This window comes from Hesperophylax consimilis, chromosome 29 (assembly GCF_061612785.1).
Source record: "Hesperophylax consimilis isolate HC1 chromosome 29, BYU_Hcon_1.0, whole genome shotgun sequence".
Classification (NCBI taxonomy): Eukaryota; Metazoa; Arthropoda; class Insecta; order Trichoptera; family Limnephilidae; genus Hesperophylax; species Hesperophylax consimilis.
In genome coordinates, this window is record NC_142864.1 from 4,499,150 (window position 1) to 4,522,638 (window position 23,489).

The window sequence follows — 23,489 nt, forward strand, 5'->3', positions numbered from 1 at the left end:
TCTGAGTTACCTTAATTACTATAAAAGGAATCTGACTGCATTTGGGATATTTTTAATTTTAGCATTTTAATTTTTAATTACGTAAATCCTTACACCCAACCACTGTGTATCAGTTAGATAACGGTAAATATACAAAGAATAGGGACACATTTAATACGCATATTTTACAGAACTAAAATACATATTTCTCATTATTATCTATCTGATACAAAGTGTTAAAAATAAAATGAGCATTTAAAGCGTGTCTCTATTTCCTCTATATTGAAGTACCCAAATTTGGTGACCAGGTAACTTATCAAAATGACTGTTCAACAAACCTACAACAAGTGATGTAAATTCACGAAACAAAAACTAGGTTAAATACGTTACATAGATAACTATTTAACCTAGTTTTTGTTTCTTCATTTTTAAAGACTTTATCACTTTTAACCTTTCCCTTACTGTGCTAAAAAAATACATGCGTTCCGGTGCTGTGTAGTCAATACACATCTCAAAATAAGCGATTTAATATCGGAAAAATATGAATATTCATAGCTAATCGATTGTGTTTATGATATTTTATATCAAAAGTGATAATAATTGTAATTTAATTGCTGAAAACATGAAAAAACCATCGGCAGGTGCTAAAGAAACGTGCGAGGGGTCCGCATCTAACGACGGTTCGCGGCCAACTGGCTAGAGGCTGGCGCCTGGCACAAACACAGCTGTGTGGTCGTAGATCGATGATCTAAATCAAAAACTACAACTACAGAAGTGTGGATGTCTCATGTTCCCGCATAGTGAATTAAAGCGGGACATCAATAGCGTGTCATTTCCTCGCACACTCTTCGCGGATTAGTATCACACGGTTGATTGTATTGGTGTATTTGTTCCCGATTTTTAACAAAAAACTCTGATTTTTAATTGAATTTGTAAACTATGTAAATTATTATTTTTTAATTCAGTGCATAAATGTAATGTGTAACGGAGGAATACCTAAAATCTGAACCCAGAATTTATTATATTTTTGGTGATCTGGTGAGGAGGCACGGAATGAAAGATGTTGTTGTGAAGGTCAGAGTGTTTATTTTGTGAGTCAGGGCCGTGATAAGAATGGGCGTAGGACTGATGTAGTATTCTCCGGATGCAGGCGGTGATGGCAGGTCAAGCGCGGGTCTGTGAGTCGACGCCGGGCGCTGGTGACCGGACTCGTTGTCTGTCAGGCACTGGCGATCTTGGCAATCAGTACTCCAGTGCTGACGAGAATGCTGAAGGTGCGATGGACCTTGTAGGAGGTTGAAAAGGGAGCTGAGTAGACCAGTGAGGATGCTACGTGTCCTCGTGGTGGTCATGGTGCATGGATGAAGCGCTGGTCAGAGACGCTGGAACCAGGGCGCTGTAATCCATATAGCGTTGGCCAGGAACGGCGATCTGGGCCAAAGCGCTATGATGATGTCCCGATGGAGTCCATGAGCAGAGCCGGGAAGAATGTCCTTCGCGCAAGTGAGGTGCGCGGATTATCACTCGTTGAGCACCTTGTTAACTGATGGCAGATTGATGACTGACTGACTTCTTCATGCTGTCGATTTTAAAAGGTGAAGAAGCTTCTGGAACAATTTGGTTGCTATGTATAATTTTCCAAACAAATAAATAAAAGAACATCCAAGAAGTTTGTTTGGAACAATCGAGACTTCTAGAATTTCGTTCGAATGAAGTAGTTGCGTACCACTACATATTTATAGAGTTATTAAAGTTATTAGAAGCAATGTGTAGAAAATACACACCACAGATAAGGAAAGGTTAAAAGTGTGTTTAATTGTCATTTTGATGAAATGTCATGTGACCCCCAAATTTATGCCACGATCTGACTATTTTTTATTTTCAGGACTAGACAGCACAATGAATCATCCCACTCTGAGGAAAGTTCCCATAAAGACAGAAGCAGGGACTCGAGAAGCAGACGGAGTTGATATTACACACACAGAAATTTATATCGATCTGCCGGACATCAAAAAAGAATGCTTAGAACGTTCTGAAAATATCTACAAAACGACCAGTAATAAATAAATTTTCAAATATTTATTTTTTTCTATTATTTTTAATCAGTAATTATTAGCCTAAAACACAGATATAAATTGAAAAAATCTTCCGAGGAAAAATACATGCCGCCGACGGGAATTGAACCCATAACCTTCTGATTGCTGGTCAGGTGCTCTACCAATTGCGCTATGTTGGCTTATTGTTGGCTATGTTGGTTTATCATTATAAAATAACAAAAAAAATATCCCTCACAATCCGTTCATGCGCTGCTGGCATTGGAATTTCGCCCTAGTAGGAATTTTTTGATATGCGATTTAAACCTTTATGCCATGAGAAAGTGCATAAATTTTTTTAGCAGAATTGCTTGCAATTGAAACACTTTAGAGTTAATTTTTGATTTCCTTCAAAAAGGGTCTGGTGTTCCAAAGGTTAAAAATTATTTATTTTTCCGTCTAACCACAGTAGCTGATATAAGATATAGCTGTTTAAAACAAAATCCATTTTTACAAATGGGATCCTTGTTTTCACATGAAATGTGATAATAAGAAATAAAAAAATTTAGGATCGGTTTTTTCACAGAATTTGAACAATTCATCAAATTTCAACATTAATTTTCAAGTTCTGTGAAAGTCCTATTCAAGTTCTGTTTTTATATAATTATAGGCTACTTTCTTGACAGAACTGAAATAGTAACAGAACTTGAAAAAATCTTTCACTGAACTTGAAAATTAGCTTTGAAATTTAAAGAATTGTTCAAATTCTCTGAAACAACGCGTCATTAATGTTGTTATTAAAAATAAATAGGAGGATTTTTACGAACACCGCCGCAAGATGTACGTCCATACTCCTTTTTGCATATTTTTTTACGGACATACACGGAGCGGTTTACTCTGCTTGTCCCTATTTTCTGTATATTTACTAATGTGTCATATAGCAAGTATTTATTAATCAGCCGAATAACTACCTTACCTAAAAAAATTGTTTATACATTTGTCAGAAAGAATGCTGTCTATATTTTAAAGCGTCCCATTCACTGTACAAATTTATCCCAAGAACTGACATTATTTAATGTTTGTAGGACAAATGGATCACTCCACTCTGGGGAAAGTTATCCCAAAGACAGAACCTGGGACTCGAGAAGAACGCAGAGTTGATATTTCATACATGGAAATTGATATCGAAATGCCAGACATTAAAAAAGAGTGCTCTGAAAATTTTCACAAAACGATTGGTAAGAACAACATTTTAAAATAATTTTTTTCTGACTTATCGCAATGGTGTTATATTTTTAATTTGTCAATAATTGAAGAAGAAATACTAATAAATCTAAACGATACATTAAACAGAACAAGACACAGAAAATAATAAGGTAACAGTCGCAACTGGGAATTGAACCCAGGATCCTCTTACCGGGACAACGCCTCAACGATTGAAAACTCCTAGTACTGTAATCACGGTTCTGAAAACAATTCCTGGGATTGAAAGCCTTAATACACACATATAGCTATACCTTTCTAATGCATTTTGTTCTATGCTAGACAGGCAATTACATGCAGCTATTTGAGTCGTATAGTTCCTATCTACGATAAGTCCACTATTTTCCAAAAATGAACTAATGATGCAGTTTTATCTAGCGGCTCTTTAGCTAACTAATCAAATATCGATGAGTTCCACACGTCCCATGGATGCTACGAAAAGTGGATTTAAAAGTCGCAATGAGTTCCAAACAACGATAAATCCACGGAGCAGTATGTTCCAAAATCCGATAAGTCCACCGCTCGTGCAGGCAGCCAATGAGCGAGAAAGATTTCGTCCAGGCAGCCAATGGGGGGGAAGCATTTCTCAAATTCTAACATGGCCGCTGAAGCAGTTGTTTTGTAAAAGTGTCTGCCTTTTTATACGTTTTCACAGCTAAATAATGTCCGATCTAACCATAAATGTTGTTCAAGTGGCGGGTAATACATCGAGAAAGCGAGTTATCAACAAGGAATCTTGGAAAAAACACGTGGATAGCCGTAAAAGGTACTTAAAAATCTCCTATTTTGAGTGGAACCATTCATTGAGAGTCGGCCATTACTGGGTGATCTCAAAACTTCGCTCAGTTGTATTTAATAATTTTAAAGTTTTTATTTATTGTTATCAAGTTTAATTTTTATTAAAGTTTTTTATTATTATTTCGAATAATAAGTAAGAAACACAATACTATTAACAAATTAACAAAAGTTTTTATTTTATTTATTTATTTCTTGTAATAAGTAAGGTACATAATATTATTGGCAAATAAACAAAAGTTTTTTTAAAAACCCTATACTTGTTTTCTTTAAAACCACGAGTTTTTATTAATTTATTTTACCGACCGGTTCCGCTTTGCTCAAGCATCATCAGGGTACAAATTAATACCAGTATTAATTTGTACCCTGATGATGCTTGAGCAAAGTTAAACCGGTCGGTAAAATAAATTAATAAAAACTCGTGGTTTTAAACAAAACAAGTGTATTATTTTTATTAAAATGTCAAACCACAAAGTTATTGCCTTCTACAATAATAAAAAGTTTTTTTATACAAAGTTCTGCTAAAAAAACCTGCAGATTACCCTATTTAATTTTAAAGAATTCATGGTCAAAAATGAATATGTAATAGTATTATTATAGAAACAATATTTTTTGTAGGTACGCTGCACTAAACCTGCCAATCTACCCATTATGTAAGCATAACACGAAAGCCTTCAAATGTGGAACTCTGAAAATGGAAGATTTGATGAATATCCATAAGATTTTTTATATGAAGAAGGAAAAAATATATCAAGATAACTACATAATAAAGTACTGTCGCCTTGATAAATGCACGCGTCGGCGCCACAGAAAAACGGTTGGGAATAAAGCAAGGGGCATGAGTGTCAAATACGCTTTACCGCAAAAGAGAACAAAAAAGCTGGTTCCTATTTGCAAAAAAGCTTTTATGTCTATTTTAGGCATAAAAAATGACCGCATTTCAAATGTACTGAAGAGGTCCTTCAATGATTATGGCGGAATGGCAAAGGAAAACCGGGGAGGTGACCATCGATCTATCGCCTTTTGCCCAAAAAGGGTTGCAGTTCAAGATTACATAGAGTCATTTAAAGGTTCTGAACCACATTACTGTCGGCATAAATCAGACCAACGTATTTATTTGGATGCGGAGTTGAATATAAAAAAAATGTGGAAAATGTTCAACACGAACCAAACGGACCCATGCTTAAACGCTAAGCAATCGTTCTTCCGAAAAATATTTAACACGAAATATAACATAGGGTTTGGAAAACCTCGAGTGGACGTGTGTTCTCGGTGTACTGAGTTCAAGGAGAAGATCAAAACGTCCGAAAGATCAGAAAAACAAAATTTGATGACGCTTTATCAAGTGCACAAACGTAAAGCAAAAGCTTTTTATGAAATTTTACAAGAAGAACGAGCGGACCTGTTGACAATTTCGTTTGATTGCCAAAAAAATATGATGCTGCCGAAGTTACCTGACCAGTTTGCCTATTTCAGTAGGCAGTACAATTTTTACAACTTTACTGTCGTCGTTGGAAGTTCTAAGGCCCACTTGACCAAAGAAAATGTCAGTATTTTTTATTGGAATGAAGCGGAGACCCATAAAGGTTCTAACGAAATTGCCAGTGCAGTTTTCCATATTTTAAAAAACTTGAAAAATGAAGACTTGCGAGGAAAAAAAACTATTCGTTTGTGTGCCGACGGTTGTGGAGGGCAAAATAAAAACACAACATTAATTGGCATGTGCATGAAATGGATTCATTCTCATGCTTCCATGAGCGTGGAAAAAATGGAAATCGTGTTCCCCATTGTCGGTCACTCATTCTTACCCCCTGACCGAGTATTTGCGACAATAGAGAAAGAATTCCGCACTAAGGAGGTTATCGTTAATCCAGACCAGTATTTAAATATATTAAAGGAACACGGTAAGTGTTGGAATCTGTCAAAAGATGTTCCTGTATTTAATTGGAAGCAAGCGGTACAAACCACAATAAAACCTCCGTCTGGTTGGCATTTTAAGTTCAACCCTACGAAGCGATTTTTTCTTTATCGTACAAATAATACTAACGTAGCGGTGCAAGGTGAAGTAAATTATAGGAGTGAATATGTACAAAAGAAACTAATCACTAAAAAAGATAAACGAGTCACTGATATCACACCGTGCATCATTCCCAGTGGCGTACCCATTAAAAGGGAAAAAATTAAGGATGTTGAAAATTTATTAACAAAACACTATGGCGAGAAATGGAAAGAATTAGAACTTTTAAAGTACTATGTAGATGTGCAAAATTTCAGCGAAAATTCTGATGAAACTTCTTTAAACCAGGAAGAATGCGACGAGTGCCATGCGGAAGAGGCAACTGATGTTGTGTAAGAGATAGTTATCCTCATAAAATGATTAAAGTATGTTTTTTAAAGACTTTATTAAGTCTTAAAACTAATTTTTAAGAATTAATAATTTTGAAAATCCTCGATTTTTGTGTAAAAAATATCTGTTTTTGAATTTATCGAGATGAATACAAAAAAATAATAATTATCATCATAAAATATCTGCATTCCTTTAATATATATTGTTCTATAATTTAGTTTATTAGCACAATAGTTTTTGAATTTATTGTGATAAATACAGAAAAATTGTAATCATACGATATGTATGCATTTCTTTTTTTATAATATTTTTTTTGTTTTGTTCTATAATTTAGTTTATTAGCATAATAGTTTTTGAATGTTTTGTGATAAATTCAGAAAAAATCTAATCATAAAATATCTGCATTTCCTTTTTTATAATATTATTGTGTTTTGTTCTATAATTTAGTTGATTAGCACAATAGTTTTTGAATTTTTGTGATAAATACAGAAAAATTGTAAACATAAAATATCTGCATAAACGTTTTTATAATAATATTATGTTTCTTTCTATAAATTGGTTTTGTTTAATTCTTAAATATTATGATTGTTCACTTTTGTTTAGATTACAAAAAATATATTGTTTATTTTTTTAGGAAAACAATAAAAAATATTTTATGTTTTCTTTTTGTAAACACATATTCAAATCCATCGTATTTTTTTGTAAAAAAATATATAATTTCGAAAAAAAAAAATTACATTAGTACATTTGTATTTTATTTTATTTTTCTTCTATGCACTTTTCTTAACTAACTTTAATTAAAAAAAAATAAAACTTTATATATTTTCGTTTTATTTAAATCAAAATTTTTGTTGGCCCTATACTTGTCATTCAAATGTCAACGGTGTTGAGAAACAAACGCCGATAAGTCACAGCTGGTGAGTTCCTATATACGATTAATTTGACAGTTACTTTCAAATGCCGATAAGTCCATCATTATTTACGTAATTACTCCTAAACTATTAAGAAATTCATGGTTTTATCTTATTATTTACATCCGTAGTTTGACAACAAAGCCCACCTAATAAATAATTCTCTAGTTTTTATTTAAATAACCTTGTAATTAAAAAAATATCAATTTGCCAACATTTCACGAAAGTGGACTTATCGTAGATAGGAACTATACGACTCATTTCATCTATTCACATATTTATTGGATATGTTTTTCTTATGCATTTCGTTATTCGCTTTGCATCTAGAACAGAGGTTCCCAAACCTTTTTGCCCCGTAGACCACTTGCCAAATATATTTTTTTCCGTAAACCCCCTGCCTGCCGAATATTGAATTTTCCTAAAACTATTAACGTCCCATTTGATAATCATTTCTCTTTTTCGTAAGAAGATTCCCTTCCCTTGCCTGCCCAACAACCGGGTGGCGCACAGTGGGCTGAAAATCGCCTTTCATAGACATAGAGACTCGAATTTCAAGGGTATTTTTTTTGGCTAGAAATGGATTCTGCTGATCATTACTATGCTATAAAATTTCATATGAAGCAATTGCGTGTACAAATGAAGGAGTCATCATTTTTTTAAGAAAAATTTGTATGGCACTGACATTAAAAATGAGGCTATCTCTGGAATCATAAGGTTGGCCATTCTATCCTTACACACAGATATACTACTATTTATTTGTATTTTTTTGACCTACTTCGTATTGTGGCGCAACTTGAGATTTTTTTTTTTTAAATCCTCAAAGTTGAAAAAAAAACTTTTTAATGTTGATGATTCATTTTAATGCTTAAATGCATCTTGTATGCTTTGTCTAGTTAAAAATATTTTAACACTGCAAGCCTACTCATATGTAAAGCATTTAAAAAACACTAAGCGTTGGCTAATAAGCGACGAATCAATGTATCTCTGAACTTTATTATTGATGTATTCCTGAACATCTCAACGTACCTGTCTAAATAATTTGTATATAGGTAGGTACTTTGAGATATATTATTTTGTGATATTGTTTATTGTATAATTTTGTGTCATACATGTATTAAAAATGTTTATATATATTATTTGTAGAACCTACAGACAAGCCGTCATGTGTGACAGCTTTGTGGGACTGCATAAATCTTGTATCTTTAAAAATTTATAATAAATAAAAAAAAAAAAAAAAAAGCATTAAAATGAATCATCAACATTAAAAAGTTTTTTTTTCAACTTGAGGATTTAAAAAAAAAAATCGCACGTTGCGCCACAATACGAAGTATGTCAAAAAATTACAAATAAATAGTAGTATTTTTTATTAAAACGCAAATAACATTGTTTACATCACTTTATAAAAAGTGATGTAAACAATGTTATTTGAACACTTTGTATAAAGTGTTATAAAATGTTGGAAAAGGGACAAGCAACATGGGAACGATAAAATGTGGCGTGCCTCAGGGCTCCGTACTTGGACCATTGCTATTTTTAATATACATTAATGATATTGCTAAATGGGGACTTAAGGGTACAATACAACTCTATGCAGATGACACAGTGATTCTTTATCACAATAATGATTTAAACGAACTTGAAAAGGAAATGGAAAGGGATATAGCTTGCCTGGCAAACTGGCTGCGATTAAACAAACTTAGCCTAAACATAAAAAAAACACATTACATACTGTTTGCAAATAAAAAAAATGTAAGTCTTAATATAAGTCTTGATAATAACCGCCTTGAAAGGGTTGATGTTACAAAATATCTTGGCCTTTTCATTGATTCACAACTCACATGGAATCACCAATTTAAACATGTTCTATCCAAAATTACTCCTATAACTGGTGTTTTATATAGACTTCGCGGGTTACTTCCTCCCTCTCTATTAAAATCGATTTACCATGCTATGATTCACTCACATCTAATATATCTCGCCGGAATCTGGGGATTTGCTACAAAAAAAATGATTTCAGAAATCCAAGTCGTCCAAAATAGAGCCCTGCGAAATATTTTCAGTCTACCTTGGGACACACATGTCAAAGACATCTACAGAAACACCCAAATACTTCCTTTTAATACCATTCCCACTTTTGAAATAACGAAAACTATATTACAAGTAATTCAACACTCGGCACATTCCAACACTACACTCTATTACAATTGCGACGTACACCAACACAACACAAGAAATCACAACAAACTTCATATACCAAAAATCAAATCAACAAAATATGGACTAAGATCCCTAGAATACATAGCTCACACAAAATATAATCAACTACCCAACGAGATCAAATGTGCAAGTCAATGTAAAAAGATCCAAACTAACATGCTCAAACTTCAACTTATTAATGACTATCTGAAATAATAATGTTGTGTATGTCCCATCATATGTCCATTTAATACATACAACTATATGTTTCATGTAATGCGTATCATTCCCGCAATGAGTTTATTAACTCCTGGGAGTACGATGCTTTATATAATATACTATATTCTGTATTGTATACTTTTAATAAATAAAAAAAAAAATAAAATAAAAAATAAAAATAAAATGTTATTTAAACACTTTGTATAAAGTGATGTAAACAATGTTATTTGTGTTTTAATAAAAAATAAATAATGCCATCACAAAGTGAAAAGCAGTTAGAAGAAGTTTTCTTCGAAAAATTAAATAGTAGTATATCTGTGTGTAAGGATAGAATGGCCAACCTTATGATTCCAGAGATAGCCTCATTTTTAATGTCAGTGCCATACAATTTTTTCTTAAAAAATTGATAACTCCTTCATTTGTACACGCAATTGCTTCGTACTAAATTTTATAGCATAGTAATGATCAGCAGAATCCATTTCTAGCCAAAAAAAATACACTTGAAAATTCAAGTCTCTATGTCTATGAAAGGCGATTTTCAGCCCACTGTGTGGCGGTATAGTTCCTCTGTCTTTACATTGTGCAGACAGGGACGCCCTTGTGAGGTATTACATAAAATGAAAATGGAGCAGGATAAGCAACGGGAATTTCTTTCTGTACTACAGAACTGCCCCTTAAGTTCTTTGTTAGCGCTTATTCCGATCAGTTCTTCTTGTCATATGATATCCGATTCTTCAACATTCCAATTCCACAGTCAAAATGTCCTCAAACTTAGTGTTGAAGTCTGTGTGAAGTGCATTTAAATGTTGAACGTCATTATTACCCTGGACGTTTTTCAAAAACAAGTTGGGGAATTAGGAAAATTCGCGGCTTCCGATGTGCAATGTTTTGCTTCAATATATTAATACTGATGAGAAAAGGAACGTATAATTTTATTTATATACCTTAATAAATAACTTTACGAAATATAAAAATACAAATATCAAATAAGTAATTTCTCAGTCTATTATATTTGTGTTAGGTGTATTGTGTCATTTACGGAACTCCTAAATGTTGACTTGAGGTAAATGGGGGTCCGGTCGTATGTACCCCCATTTGAATCTCGTGGACCCCCAAATTTTTTTCTCGCTGACATAGACCCCCAGCAAGCCGATATCGACCATTTGGAACCTAGACATAGAACATAGACCACTTTGGGAACCTCTGATCTAGAAACTGGAATGTGCTATATTTTTTATTCGATGAGTATGAAGTTAACGCGTCTTTGTATTTATGTCAATGTTTCTTGTAGAAATTATTTGAAAAAAAGTGTAATTTAAATAATTTGTGCTTATTAAGAAATAAAAACAACATTTTATGAAATGTGATTTAATTTTTATCTTGTTTAATTTTTAGCCGACGACTGCCGCCCGTCAAACACCAAAAAAGGAGATGTACTTGTCATAGAATCTCATCTGAATCGGGTAAATTTGCAAACAAATATTTTATACTTGATTTACCTTGCCACGCATTACTATGGCACAGTCTGTCTGTGCAGATAAAGAAAAAAAGCATGGAGAAGCAGTCGATTTAAAATTAATGTGAATTGATTTTAAAAAATATAAACATTATATATGAATTAATTAGTTTTTAATATATATAATGGACAAAAGAGACATCTCTGGTCATTTTTGGATGGATTTTGCTCTGCAGGTGTAATAACGAATTATAGTCACCTTTTGCATTGATCAGTTGGATTCATCCAGTTTGTATCATTTGTCAAAAGAGGTCTATTGAAGACTAAACTGTTTGAAATATTTTTTGACAATAATGTGACATACGTGTGGAATTGCAATGTGCTGATTCATCTATTAATAATTCTACTCTCTTGAGAGCTGGTGACATTATAATCTCCTAGTGCAAACTCAAATATATTTTGTGCTGATTGAAGATCAAGGAGCAAAACTTATTGCAAGTGGGATTCTCTGGTGAGTCTTTTCTGTTCATATGTATTTTTGGTGGCTGGGTTATAAGTTATTTTCTCCTGCAGAGTGAATTTATTCAATCAATTAATTTCTTTCATAGGGAAATAAAATATTCCCTGATGGTCTGTGTTATTTACACGCCAGATTATCAACCAAAGCATGTGTTGCTTTTATGTCCAACAGATTTTTCAAAAACAGCATAGTTTTACTTGCCACAGGTGACATCTATATGATATAGGTATATAAAACACACGCTTATTCTAATGCAAAGTTGTGTCAAAATTTCAAAGCAATTGGTGAAAAACTTTCGGAGATTCAAGATTTTGAACAAACAAAAATTTAAATTTTTATTTATATAGATTTAGGACTTGAACCCAAGACCTTCCCCTTGCGGAGGCTCTGCTCTACCAACTGAGCTAATGGGACAGTATTTCCTTCGGTCATATTTAATTGTATCATACTTCGAATAAGAACTACCAAAATCATCTTCATTTTCTTAATGCATATTTTTTTTTTAAATAATATAATATTGATTACATTTTATGATTTTGACTGTCCAACTAGGAAGGATTCCCGTTTCAGGACAGTCAAATTTACAAGTTTCAAGTTATCCTAGACGAATACAGGATTTTACAGGATTTTAGGTAGCAAATTTTAGGCACGTTTGACGTAGATGGAACCGGAGCTTCTATTGTAGAAGATTCGCCAACATTAACAATAAATATAAGAATATATGAATGTACGTACCTTAAATAATAAAAATTGTTGTTATAACTAAACTTTAGTCCAGCGGACGACGAGATGGTCATAAGGCACGTCCTAGTATGTGTGTGGCCGCAATCGCGTCACGTGCTGCACTGTTTACTCAAATTAGGAAGGTAATGAAAGAGTCAAGTTCGGGGAGCGCGGGGAAGTAGGTGATTTTGAATTTTGCCGAGTAGCGCGTCGTCGCCTCGACGAGCGATTAGTTATCTAGGGTTAACTAAATTTTGGTAAATATCCAGAAAAGTAGAACACGGTTAATAGGCACATTTAAATTAAAAAAACCACATTGTATCAGTTAGATAATAATGAGAAACAACTATTTCGGTAACCGAAAATAATTCATTTTAATAGCTTTTTCGTTATTAAATAAAAAACGATAATATGACGTCTTTTCTTCACACCATGTTTTGACATAATAATATTAAATAGTTTTTTTTTTTAATTTTTTAAAAATTAATCCGAAATTATGTACATTTTAGGTTATTTTGATCATATTTTGGGTTAAATAAGAGAAGAAACAATAGCCGCCATGTGGAAGATTTTAATTTTAACGAAATAACTTTTAAAAATTTGTTATTTTCTATATTTGGAAACTGAAATACTACTTACTTCTCATTATTATCTAACTGATGTTAAGCGCGTATTGTCACACTTTTCTGTATATTTACCTTAATTTTTTTTAACCTGTTAACCGGGGAGTTCAGTTTTGAATAACGCAGCATATAACGGGCGCGAACTCCTTCAATAGGACGTATCAATACATCACGCCCGGTGGAGGTTAATTTTATTTTTATTTTTTTTATTTATGCATGAAAAAAAGGGAAAACATCGAACTAAAAAAATAGAATATTTACAAACAATCATAAAGATTACAAAAAAATTAAAAAAAGGTTATAATTACAGAACAATAAAAGCACACAGATAAAAGAGAAACATTGAGTTTAAAAAAATTAAATACATATGTAAAAATTAAAAACTCAATTTCCGTGTGATATGTTCGGAAATATACGTCCCGCTCATTCCAGGGCGCAACATATATTTCAAGGACGTATTTAAACGTCCTACCCGTACCCGATACTGTTTACGTTTGACGTATTTATACGTCCCGCCCGGTTAACAGGAGTAGGTAAAATGATTTTCTGATGTACATATAATTAATTAATATATTAATATTGGATGTTTTTCTAAATGTACGAACAAGATTATAACACGAACTTTTATTTAATTCTAGCCACCTTCAAAGAATTCATCATATTATGATTCTGAAAATGATTCGAAGTATTTTCAAGAAGAGAACGAAAATATGGTTTGTACCAATATTATTATCATATTTGTTCTTGTAAAGGTTCGTACCAACCCGGAAGACTAGAATAGAAGTCCGTATTTATGATTTTTTTGCTGCTAAAGTAACGCATATTTTAAATTTCTGTTTTAACACGTTTGTTTGTTTAGTTAGGTACCTATTTTTGAATTTCTTAACACACTTTGGCCGGGAAAGGTAATTCTACCCATTCGGTTGATTGATGCTTAACGCCGGGAAGGGTAGTTCTACCTTTTGCCCCGGCCTCATTTCAATGGCAGAAAAGACGGAATTATTCAATGTTTTTATATTAATATTATATACCAATCTCTTCGTAAAGGTCCCAGATATATGTACATAATTATGGAATCGTAATGCAAGTCTGTTTTTTATATTTATTTTCGTGCCTTTTTTTATTTTTTATTTTTTTATTTATTCACATTTAAACCCGCTAAACTACTTATGTAGTTTGTCAGCAGGGACATAGAGACAACATTTATACACTCATAAGATACAATTTGAACGGTACATAATTACATAAATTGGTTACATTGCAGAAAAGTTTAAATAGCAGCATAAAAGCCTTATATAATAAGCAAGTAAAAATAAATGTATGAACAAATTAGTATTATCAACAAGTACATCAATAGTTTCATAAATAGAGGTAGGTAGTCAAGAATATGAATTCCATTGCAGGGGCATCAGTATAGATCATTATTATCCAATAACCATTTCCTTAGATTATATTTAACATTAGCAGTATACATGTTATTATTTTTAATTGTCATTGGTAATAGGTTAAAAATTTTGGGTACTATACACGGTGTCCGGAAGCTCGTAGTACAAGCGGGAAACTGGAGAATCTACACCACATGGGGAACCCAAAAAAACATAAAGTTTTTTTTTTGAGCATTTTCACAAAAAAAAAAAAAACCAAAAAAAAATATTTTTCGGCTATTTTAGGGTTAAAGTTTTTTCTGGTGTTTAGGGTTGAACAACAGATGTTTTAACCCTGAAGAGCAGAAATATTTTATGATTACACCGGATTAAATGAAGGGTGATTTCAAAATAATGCTTCAAATCCGAGTTTCTTCATTTGTTTTACTTTCAAATAGTTTTAATTAGTTGGGTACTTTGATCTTCAGTAATAATTTATAAGAATTTGATTAAAAAAAAAAAAAAAAATCAACTTCTAACTCGATTTACTCGATAACGAAAGCTCAAATCAAAAAAAAATATACTACAAAATCGACTCCAAATGTGATGTAGATTCACCAGTTTCCCGCTTGTACTACGAGTTTCCGGACACCCTGTATAGTTTAAAGTTCTTTCACCATATTTATTAGTACCTTTCAGAACTACCAGTCCTTCATTTTGAGTGAATCTTGTGTTATGTTTTCATTTACATTAGTTTACATACAGATTGAAAATATCTCCTGAGTAAAAATTGTTAATAATAATTTATTATCCTTTATGCTATGCCTAAAAAAACCTTGTCTCATAAACATTAGTTTATCATTTAAAAATAATAATTATAAATATTTTTACATTTAACAAATTTCGGCCAGATATTTTTTGCACTGGCACTACCCTGACTCTGGGCGAAAATAAAGATCCCGCGCAAATTTCTTTAATTTGTTTTAAATCGCCATATCTTCGAAATTAATTAAAATATTTTTTATAAAAATTTCTACATAGTAACTTGGCATACCCAAGCTATAAAGGTACAAAAAGAAAATCGAATATTATTTGAAATGCAACTCAATTAACCTTGTAAAATGTTTATTACGGTTCACCTATCGGTATTTGCTCATACCTGCTTTCTTTAAATACGCCCGACATCTCTCGCTCGCTTGCACATAGGAGTTGAGTGGGTGCGGAACAGAGAAAGAGATTCTAATCGGGTTTCACGGTCATAAAAACCCTCATTCCAGGAATTGAATTATTACAATAACAAAATATGTTATCTAAATAATATACTATCCTTTTGTTGAAATACCGATGTAAACGAAAGGCACGAAGATAAATATAAAAAGAAGACTTGCATTACGATTCGATAATTATGTACAAGTAGTTGGGACCTTTACAAAGAGATTAGTATATAATATTCATATAAAAACATTTTTCTACCATTGAAATGAGGCCGGTGCAAAAGGTAGAACTACCCTTCCCGTCGTTAAGCATCAATCGACCGAACGGGTAGAACTACCTTTCCCGGCCGAAGTGTCTTAAGAATACAACTTCAAACTTTGCGCTTTATTTTATTTTTGATAAAAACATGTTTGGTTTTTAAAATTAATAAACTGATTTTAAAAGTAAAACCAGTAATAATACCAATAATACAAGTGTGTTGCGTTCAAACGAAACAACAAAACGAGAAAATTAAGGTCGACGAGCTAGTAACTTCATCATTCGCTTGACGGAGAAATTAAAATAAACTGCCTATGAAATTTTTTTCTTTTATTTGAATACTGGCAGTTTGTCTCAAAGTTATGTGATTTATCCTGTATAAAATTGTGTCGTCTTCGAATTCAAATGTAATTAACACGTTGGTAGTGTTAATTATCATTTTATACCGCAATTCCGTTATGTACAAGTGAATTTCGACACGTTCGAATTGATTTCTCGTCATGCAATATCAGTAAATTTTTGAAGTGAAACTTCTTTAGGCGCGTAATGGATTTTCGGGGACGTAGTAAAACCGAGTCAGGATCGACACGAAAATGCGGGTACCCCCACCACCGCTCACCGTTCACTGTCCCTCTCTCACCATATGCGCTTGTTGAGGTGGGGGAGCCGCTCACGAACGTTCTCTCTCTTCTCTTCTTTCCTCTCTCTCAGACACCAGCGAACTGCGCCACGCCAAGCATCAGCTGCTTGGTTAGTATACTGCGTCGTGAGTGTAATACGAGTGAAATACGTAATTGATTGTGGTTCATACGGTTTGGTACAGAATTTCAGTGTTAAAAATGAGTAGTGACGAGATAGAGGTGATGAACACATCATTGTCATTGTAATTTCTTTGTAATTTTTAATTGTAATATTGTTATTTATGTAATATTGTATACTTGTGAATAAATTGAAAATTTTTGGAACTATACATTAATCGAACGTCATTCATCTATAAGAAAATATTAGAAAAAGCAAATCCATGCTTCGTCGTTGAATTATTTAACCTCTAATTTTCAAACTAACCTAAGAGAGAAAATAGAGATGATGAAATGAAAATAGAGAGAGAGGAATACTAGAAGTTTCACTTCTGTCTTGCGTAGGCTTGACACACCCACTTTTTTTATTATAACAAATGTATATTGGAAAATAAAACTAAAAAAGACGAAAATGTCTCTAATTTCTGTTTACCCTATTTGGGATTTTTTACGCAAGCCAATAACTTGCGCATATAAATGTGTTATAATTTACCCACCTCACTCATTGATTTGTATACGATTCGGTTTAAAACAAACATTCAGAAATATCTCACTATGAACTGCGCTGCAAACCGTTTTTTTACTTTTACTCTTCTGCTCATGGTTATTTCAATGTGCGCTCTTCGGCAGTCAATGTATGACTGATGTCTAGTTTATTCAAAGCATTCACGAACTCTCCCGGTACCTAAAATTTGGTCACGTGGTTTGCTTTCAGCTCGTCCTAATGATACCCAGATTTTATCTTAGGACAAGTCTATCAATTTGCATGTCTATGATCTTTTTAATAGTTGGTATGTTCACTCTTAAAAAATTTTCTTGTTGCTGGTTATAAAACGGTATTTCATGGATATTTTCACGTTTTTACAGGGTGAAAATCCAAGGTTTACGCTTCCTGTGACTGTAGAGATGCCGGAACCAAATGTCCCAACTCCAGTTCCTAGGAAAGCTTTCAAAAGGAAAATAGCAAAGGACTCACTATTCCAAAGTGTTGCAGCCGCTAAACTTGAATCTAGGAGAGAGGATATTAGAGACCTCAAGGAGAAAAATCAGGCATTGATCGCCCAGATTGATATGCATGCTGAGATCCTTCAATTGAATAAAGCTCACGCTATTTTGAAAGGCGACATCCTCACTAAGCAGGCCGACTTATCCAAACTACAACTAAAAATCCTTAATGACGAGATGGCCGCGGAAGCAGCTCTGTCGCAGATCCGACTGGATATACTGAAGAAAGAGAAAAAGAGCAAAGAGACCATTCTAAAAAATATAGAAACTGGTAATTGTTTAAATTTTCATTAATCTTAACATCATGTCACTTGAGGTTGAACGTAATGTACATTATAATCTACGCATTCATAGATGTCGTTGATTTCATTATTTTATGAAAACACACTTATTGCAAGTTTTGCTTTAAAATATTACAACAAATTATTTATTTGCGCCCATACATATGCAATATAAATATGTAATATATATATACAATATATAAAAACCTCTGCCATAGGTCACCCCAGGGTGTGTTCAGCAGGGGTGCCCGGGTTCATTGGGTGAGGTATGTTCAGGATTCGATTGCCTACTGCGTGGCGTATCAGATCAGGAGAGACTGGTTTGGGGAGACCCTTTGACCTCTCCTACTGGTCTCTCAATCCATCGCCTTGCGCCATAGGGGGGAGAATATATTTATACACACTGATCCCTAGACACACTGATCCCTAGATTCATACATTTTTCCTTCCCAAAACTTCTCCAAAAAATACCATCCATACAGCATTACCAAAGATAACATTTATTTTTTATTTTTTATATTGACTCCACACAGGAGGCCCTGAGGAAAATAATTTCCCTCAGGGCCTATGTCATCTTTGGGGATGTTGTGTGGAGGGTCTTTTTGTGGAGAGGAAGGAGTGAACATGGGTCTTGAAGGGTCTCATGTTGTAGGAGGGAGGAAACACAGAGGCCGGCAGTTCGTTCCACAGCCGAGCTGTTGAACTTAAGAACGAATCGTAGAAGCGACCCATTCTCGTGTGACAAATGTCAACCGTGTACAAATGTTGGGCGCGCGTTTGGCGTGTATCCCGACTACGCACCGGTGCCGAAGGGATCAATGACGCTAGTTCCTCAGAGCGTCTTCCATTGTAATACCGATAGAACAAGGACAGCATACCTACCTGACGCCTGTGCTCTAAAGATTGCAGTCCGTTTGTTAAGATTGGGGAATCTATCAAATGGACCGCCCGTTTCTGCACAGAGTCAAGGGTTTTTTTCAGGTATTTTGGGGCTCCAGACCAGAGATGGCTGCCAAATTCGACAGTAGGGCGCACTTGCGATTTGTACAGGGTCAGCAGTTGTGTACTATTAAAGTATCTGCGGGCCCTGTACATAGGCCCTAAGGGAAATTATTTTCCTGAGGGCCTCCTTGTGGGGTTAATGTAAACAAAAAAAAATGGTGTCTGAAGATATGTCTGAAATAAAACGTTAATACGCTGTTTTCTTTTTCAGAATGCCATTGCAGCAAATCCACACTCGACTGAAACACCTGGGACGAGAATGGTGCTGTATTATCCAGTATTTTTTTTTTTTATCTTTATTTATTTTAATGCTACCATCATTAAAATATTGTTCTAACCTGATGATGCTTTTAAAATTCTCCGATATTACACAAATCATTTGTCTGGTCTATGTATTGTACTGCATTTTATCAAGTTTTGTTATGCAAATGTCTTATTGGAAAGTTATTGAAACTATTTAATTGGATATCTAAACCTTGGAGGTTCGTAGATATAAACGCTATTGCTGTATTTTTAAAGTTTTGTTACGCAGACGTCTTATTTAAGTCATTAAACCTATTTGAATAGATGTTTATACCTTGGAGGAACGTAGATTGCATGATATATATGTACTGTATTAGACCGGAGTCCTTTACATTAAGGCGATGCACTACGTCGTGTAATATTTTAAATTGAGCCGCTATCAATAACAACCCTTACGTAGATGGCGATAAGGTTTAAATTCCCGCTTAACACCATCCGCCTGTTTTGATTTATGTAAGAAAAAAACATGGCCAAAAAGTGCCTTTTATTTTATTTAGTGGATGTTCAGGCATAAATATTTAATTTTTTTTCAATCATTTTATAAATAACTTAATTTGCCACATTATACAATAAAATCATAACCAAAAATGGGTTCGTAAGTAGGATATTTTGAACTTTAACTCTTTGCACGCGGCCGTATCAACTGTTGTTACGGCAAAAAGTCTATACTCACACGCGGCTGTATCAACAGTTGATACGGAAACTTTGACGGCCGATATTCCAGCGTTCTTTCGTCATAAATGTATTTCTTGCACACTTGGACATTCGTAGAACTATCACGATGCTGACATCTACAAGAATTTCTCAAAAATAAAATTGTATTTCATAAAAAAAGATCGATAATCAAGTGCGCCTCTTCGCGCCTTTTAGTCCTTTAGTTTACATTTTTGTCAACGGATGGCGTTGGTACTAGTATGTCATTCACAACTTTTCATAACTAAAAATGATAAGTGATCATGGCGTCCCACTTGTGTCTATCAACGCAGTGGCCTAAGTACACACACGCCGAGTGAATGGCGGGACCACATTCAAAAGATACGGTACGTCTTTGTATGAAATTTTATGTTTTTGTTTTTATAAACATCTAAGAGTGTTGACACACGAGGATTTGTTTTCATATTGTGGAGAATAATCTGTTCTGTCTATATAGTCTAATAAATCATGCCAGAATGATATAATTTGACATTCAATTGCGTGTATAGGTATTTGAAAATATGTACCGCGTACGGGTATAGATAAAACGGAGCAAATTAACGCATTCAAAGGGTTAAAGCAGTTTTCATAGGCCTTATACATTATTTTTTTCTGGGCTTATAAAAAGACTTACATATTTAAAAAATACTAGATTATTTCAAAGGCCAAAATGTATTCTACTCGCAGTATTTAATTAAAGCATTAGAAAAATTTTTAGGCAACCAAATTTTCAAACCAAAAACACATGATTTTGCATTACTACGTATGGCATCATCTTAACTGTAAATAGGGAGTGCTGAGTTTCTAGTCGGCGAGCTGCTATATGTCCAGGCTTTCTGGTCCGCTTTCTGTGAAGTCGTAAATCCAAGGAGAGAGCAGTCGGTAGTCCAAGGAAGCACAAGGTCGGAGGTCAAAGGCGGTTATAGCGGTTCCAACGGGAAGAAGCAGTCCAGAGTGAAGCGTTCAGAGTAGATTGCGGAAGAGAGAGACTTGAGATCGCTTTTAGCGCAGTATATAATGGGCAAAGCGGGACCGTGCACAGATCGGTGTGCACGCGTCAGGACCGCCTCTTGTTAACGAGGTGCATTTCTGTGCAGCTTCATGTGTTTTCACATGACTCTAACTGTCAATATTAAAATTATTTGTTTAATAGTACTCATTATGCTGCTTCATCTCGTGAAAACTGTTTTTTCCCCAGCTTTTTCAATGTTAATAATAAATTGTACAATTTGAATCAGCCCGAAATTGGTGTGAGGAAATCCTTATAACTACTTAATATTAATGTTTACATATTTAAATCTCACTTTACAACATAGACGCGAGTCCAGCCTTTCAATCTGTATATTTTTATTTGGCGTAACTGCAGCTAGACTCACGCAAATCTGACATTAATTTGTGCACTTGTTAGTTCGTTCTTTAGGGTGATTGGCTGGCGGTCGCCGGTTGGTGTTTCGTCTGGCCTGGCGCCTGGGAAAAGGATAGGGGATGCGACGTAAATACTGGGTCCGCAGCGCTCGCTCTATTCGGTCTTCCCCGGTCGGAAGGGGATAAGATGTAAATACGATGGGTTCAATTTAGTAGGTACCCATCTCCAATTAATGATTTCGCTTGAATCATCAATCTCTTCTAGCCGGTTGGCCACGAAGGCGGAGTAAGTCCTCGGGTCTGTTCTCAGCCAACACAGGAGGGTCGTTGAGTTTGTGCAATATGTTGTTCTTCTTATATGAATTTGGTTTTCCCTTTTGATGGTGGCCGCAAATAGTGCGGCCATTAGGGCTGCTTGTAGCTCCAGGCGCGGTATAGACACGGGTTTTAATGGTGCCACTTTACATTTACTAGCCAGGAAGGTTGAGTGCGTACGTGCGTGCCTTCCTGGGAGTTTTCAGTTAAATATGCAATAGCGCAACACGCTGACTCCGATGCAACGTGGAGGTGGAGTTCAAAATTGCCGTTTTTATTAATGAGGCATCTTTGTGGTATAGAAACGCTGCTCTGGCGGAAAAGTTGTAGTCATTCCGACCATTTATTCAAAATTCAGGTTCATCCCGACCTATATTTGATCTCCGCACTGCTTGTAGAAGTATTTTTGAGCCTATTGTTAAGCATGATACGAAACGAATAGGATCAAAAATCTTCATCACAATACTAAGTAATTTATTTATTTATATTTTAAATGCATTTTACAGAATAAAAAATTCCAATAACAAAGATACATTATACAAATACACCATCATAATTGCCTAATTATCGATTTAAATTTATTAATGCTCAGGTGGAAAATGTCAATGTCAGAGGCTAGTGAGTTTAGAAGGACTATCATTCTTCCGAGAGGCATTGCTAATGGTAAGTTAGTCCTTCATCTCGGAAGAATGAATGGTTTGTGTCTACGCGCTCTTGCAAAGTTATCAGGGACGTAAAATAAAATTTGTGGATTGTTGATGTGACCGTTCAACAAGTTATAGGCCATCATCAGCAACGCAGCTTTCCGCCTGTTGACAAGACTATCGATACCTAGCATTCCGGAAAGGAAGGCTGATGGGTATAAATAGGGATAGTACCCGAAGTGTCTAAGATAAAGATAACGTAGAAACTTCTTTTGTACTTTCTCTACCATTGAAGTGTACGTTGCATCACCGGGTCCCCATATTATTGAGCCACTTTCCAAAATACTACGTACTAGGCTAAAATATAGCAAGCGAACCACGGCAGAGCTGCAAAAATGCCTGGAGTTACATAGCACAAATCCACGCATTCTCAAAGCCCTGCTGCATATAGTTTCAATATGAACGTGAAATGTTAAGTGTGGGTCAAAGGTTATTCCCAGATCTTTCGGTTCAGAAATATGTTTAAGAGAACATTGGGACATCCTATAGTTGAAGTAAATCACAGTGTTTGCTCTAGTATAGCACATTATGGCACATTTCTTAAAGTTAAAACTTGATTTGTTAATTTCACTCCATACCACGATAGCATTTATGATGTTGTTCTTCTTATATGAATTTGGCTTTCCCTTTTGATGGTGGCCGCAAATAGTGCGGCCATTAGGGCTGCTTGTAGCTCCAGGCGCGGTATAGACAGGGGTTTTAATGGTACCACCTTACATTTACTAGCCAGAAAGGTTAAGCGTACATGCGTGCCTTCCTAGGAGTTTTCAGTCAAATATGCAATAGCAGAACACGTTGACTTCGATGCATCGCAAAATAGATGGAGTTCAAAATTGCCATTTTTATTAATGAGGCATCTTCGTGGTATAGAAACGCTGCTCTGGCGGAGAAGTTGTAGTCATTCCGATCATTTATTCGCACAATCGGGTTTTATTGGTTCATTCCAACCTATATTTGATCTCAACACTGCTTGTACAAGTATTTTTGAGCGTATTGTTAAGCATTATACGAAGCCAATAGTAATTGTCTTTTCGTGGGGTGTGGGATCATCTCGGCTGCCTCTGCCTCCCTAAAACTAGAGGAAGTGATCACCTGTGGGGTCCCATACGAGGCCTTGTATGT

At 34.5% G+C, this 23,489-nt stretch overlaps 1 protein-coding gene across 1 annotated transcript; it reads left to right on the forward strand.

The window, feature by feature from the left end:
* The first annotated feature begins 1,547 nt into the window (after positions 1-1,547).
* LOC149409790 (uncharacterized) lies at positions 1,548-19,675 on the forward strand. The gene is made up of 7 exons (XM_089649188.1): positions 1,548-1,574; positions 1,865-2,035; positions 3,098-3,250; positions 11,139-11,206; positions 13,704-13,778; positions 17,567-17,975; positions 19,199-19,675. The coding sequence occupies exons 1-7, from the start codon at positions 1,556-1,558 to the stop codon at positions 19,228-19,230; spliced, it is 927 nt and encodes a 308-aa protein (XP_089505314.1). The 5' UTR covers positions 1,548-1,555; the 3' UTR covers positions 19,231-19,675.
* The last annotated feature ends 3,814 nt before the right edge of the window (positions 19,676-23,489 follow it).

Bases quoted from the DNA above. Each gene is read 5' to 3' on its own strand.
- LOC149409790 (XM_089649188.1), top strand. The intron at 3,251-11,138 runs GTAAGAACAACA...TTTAATTTTTAG, and splicing joins AAATTTTCACAAAACGATTG to CCGACGACTGCCGCCCGTCA. The intron at 17,976-19,198 runs GTAATTGTTTAA...TTTCTTTTTCAG, and splicing joins TCTAAAAAATATAGAAACTG to AATGCCATTGCAGCAAATCC.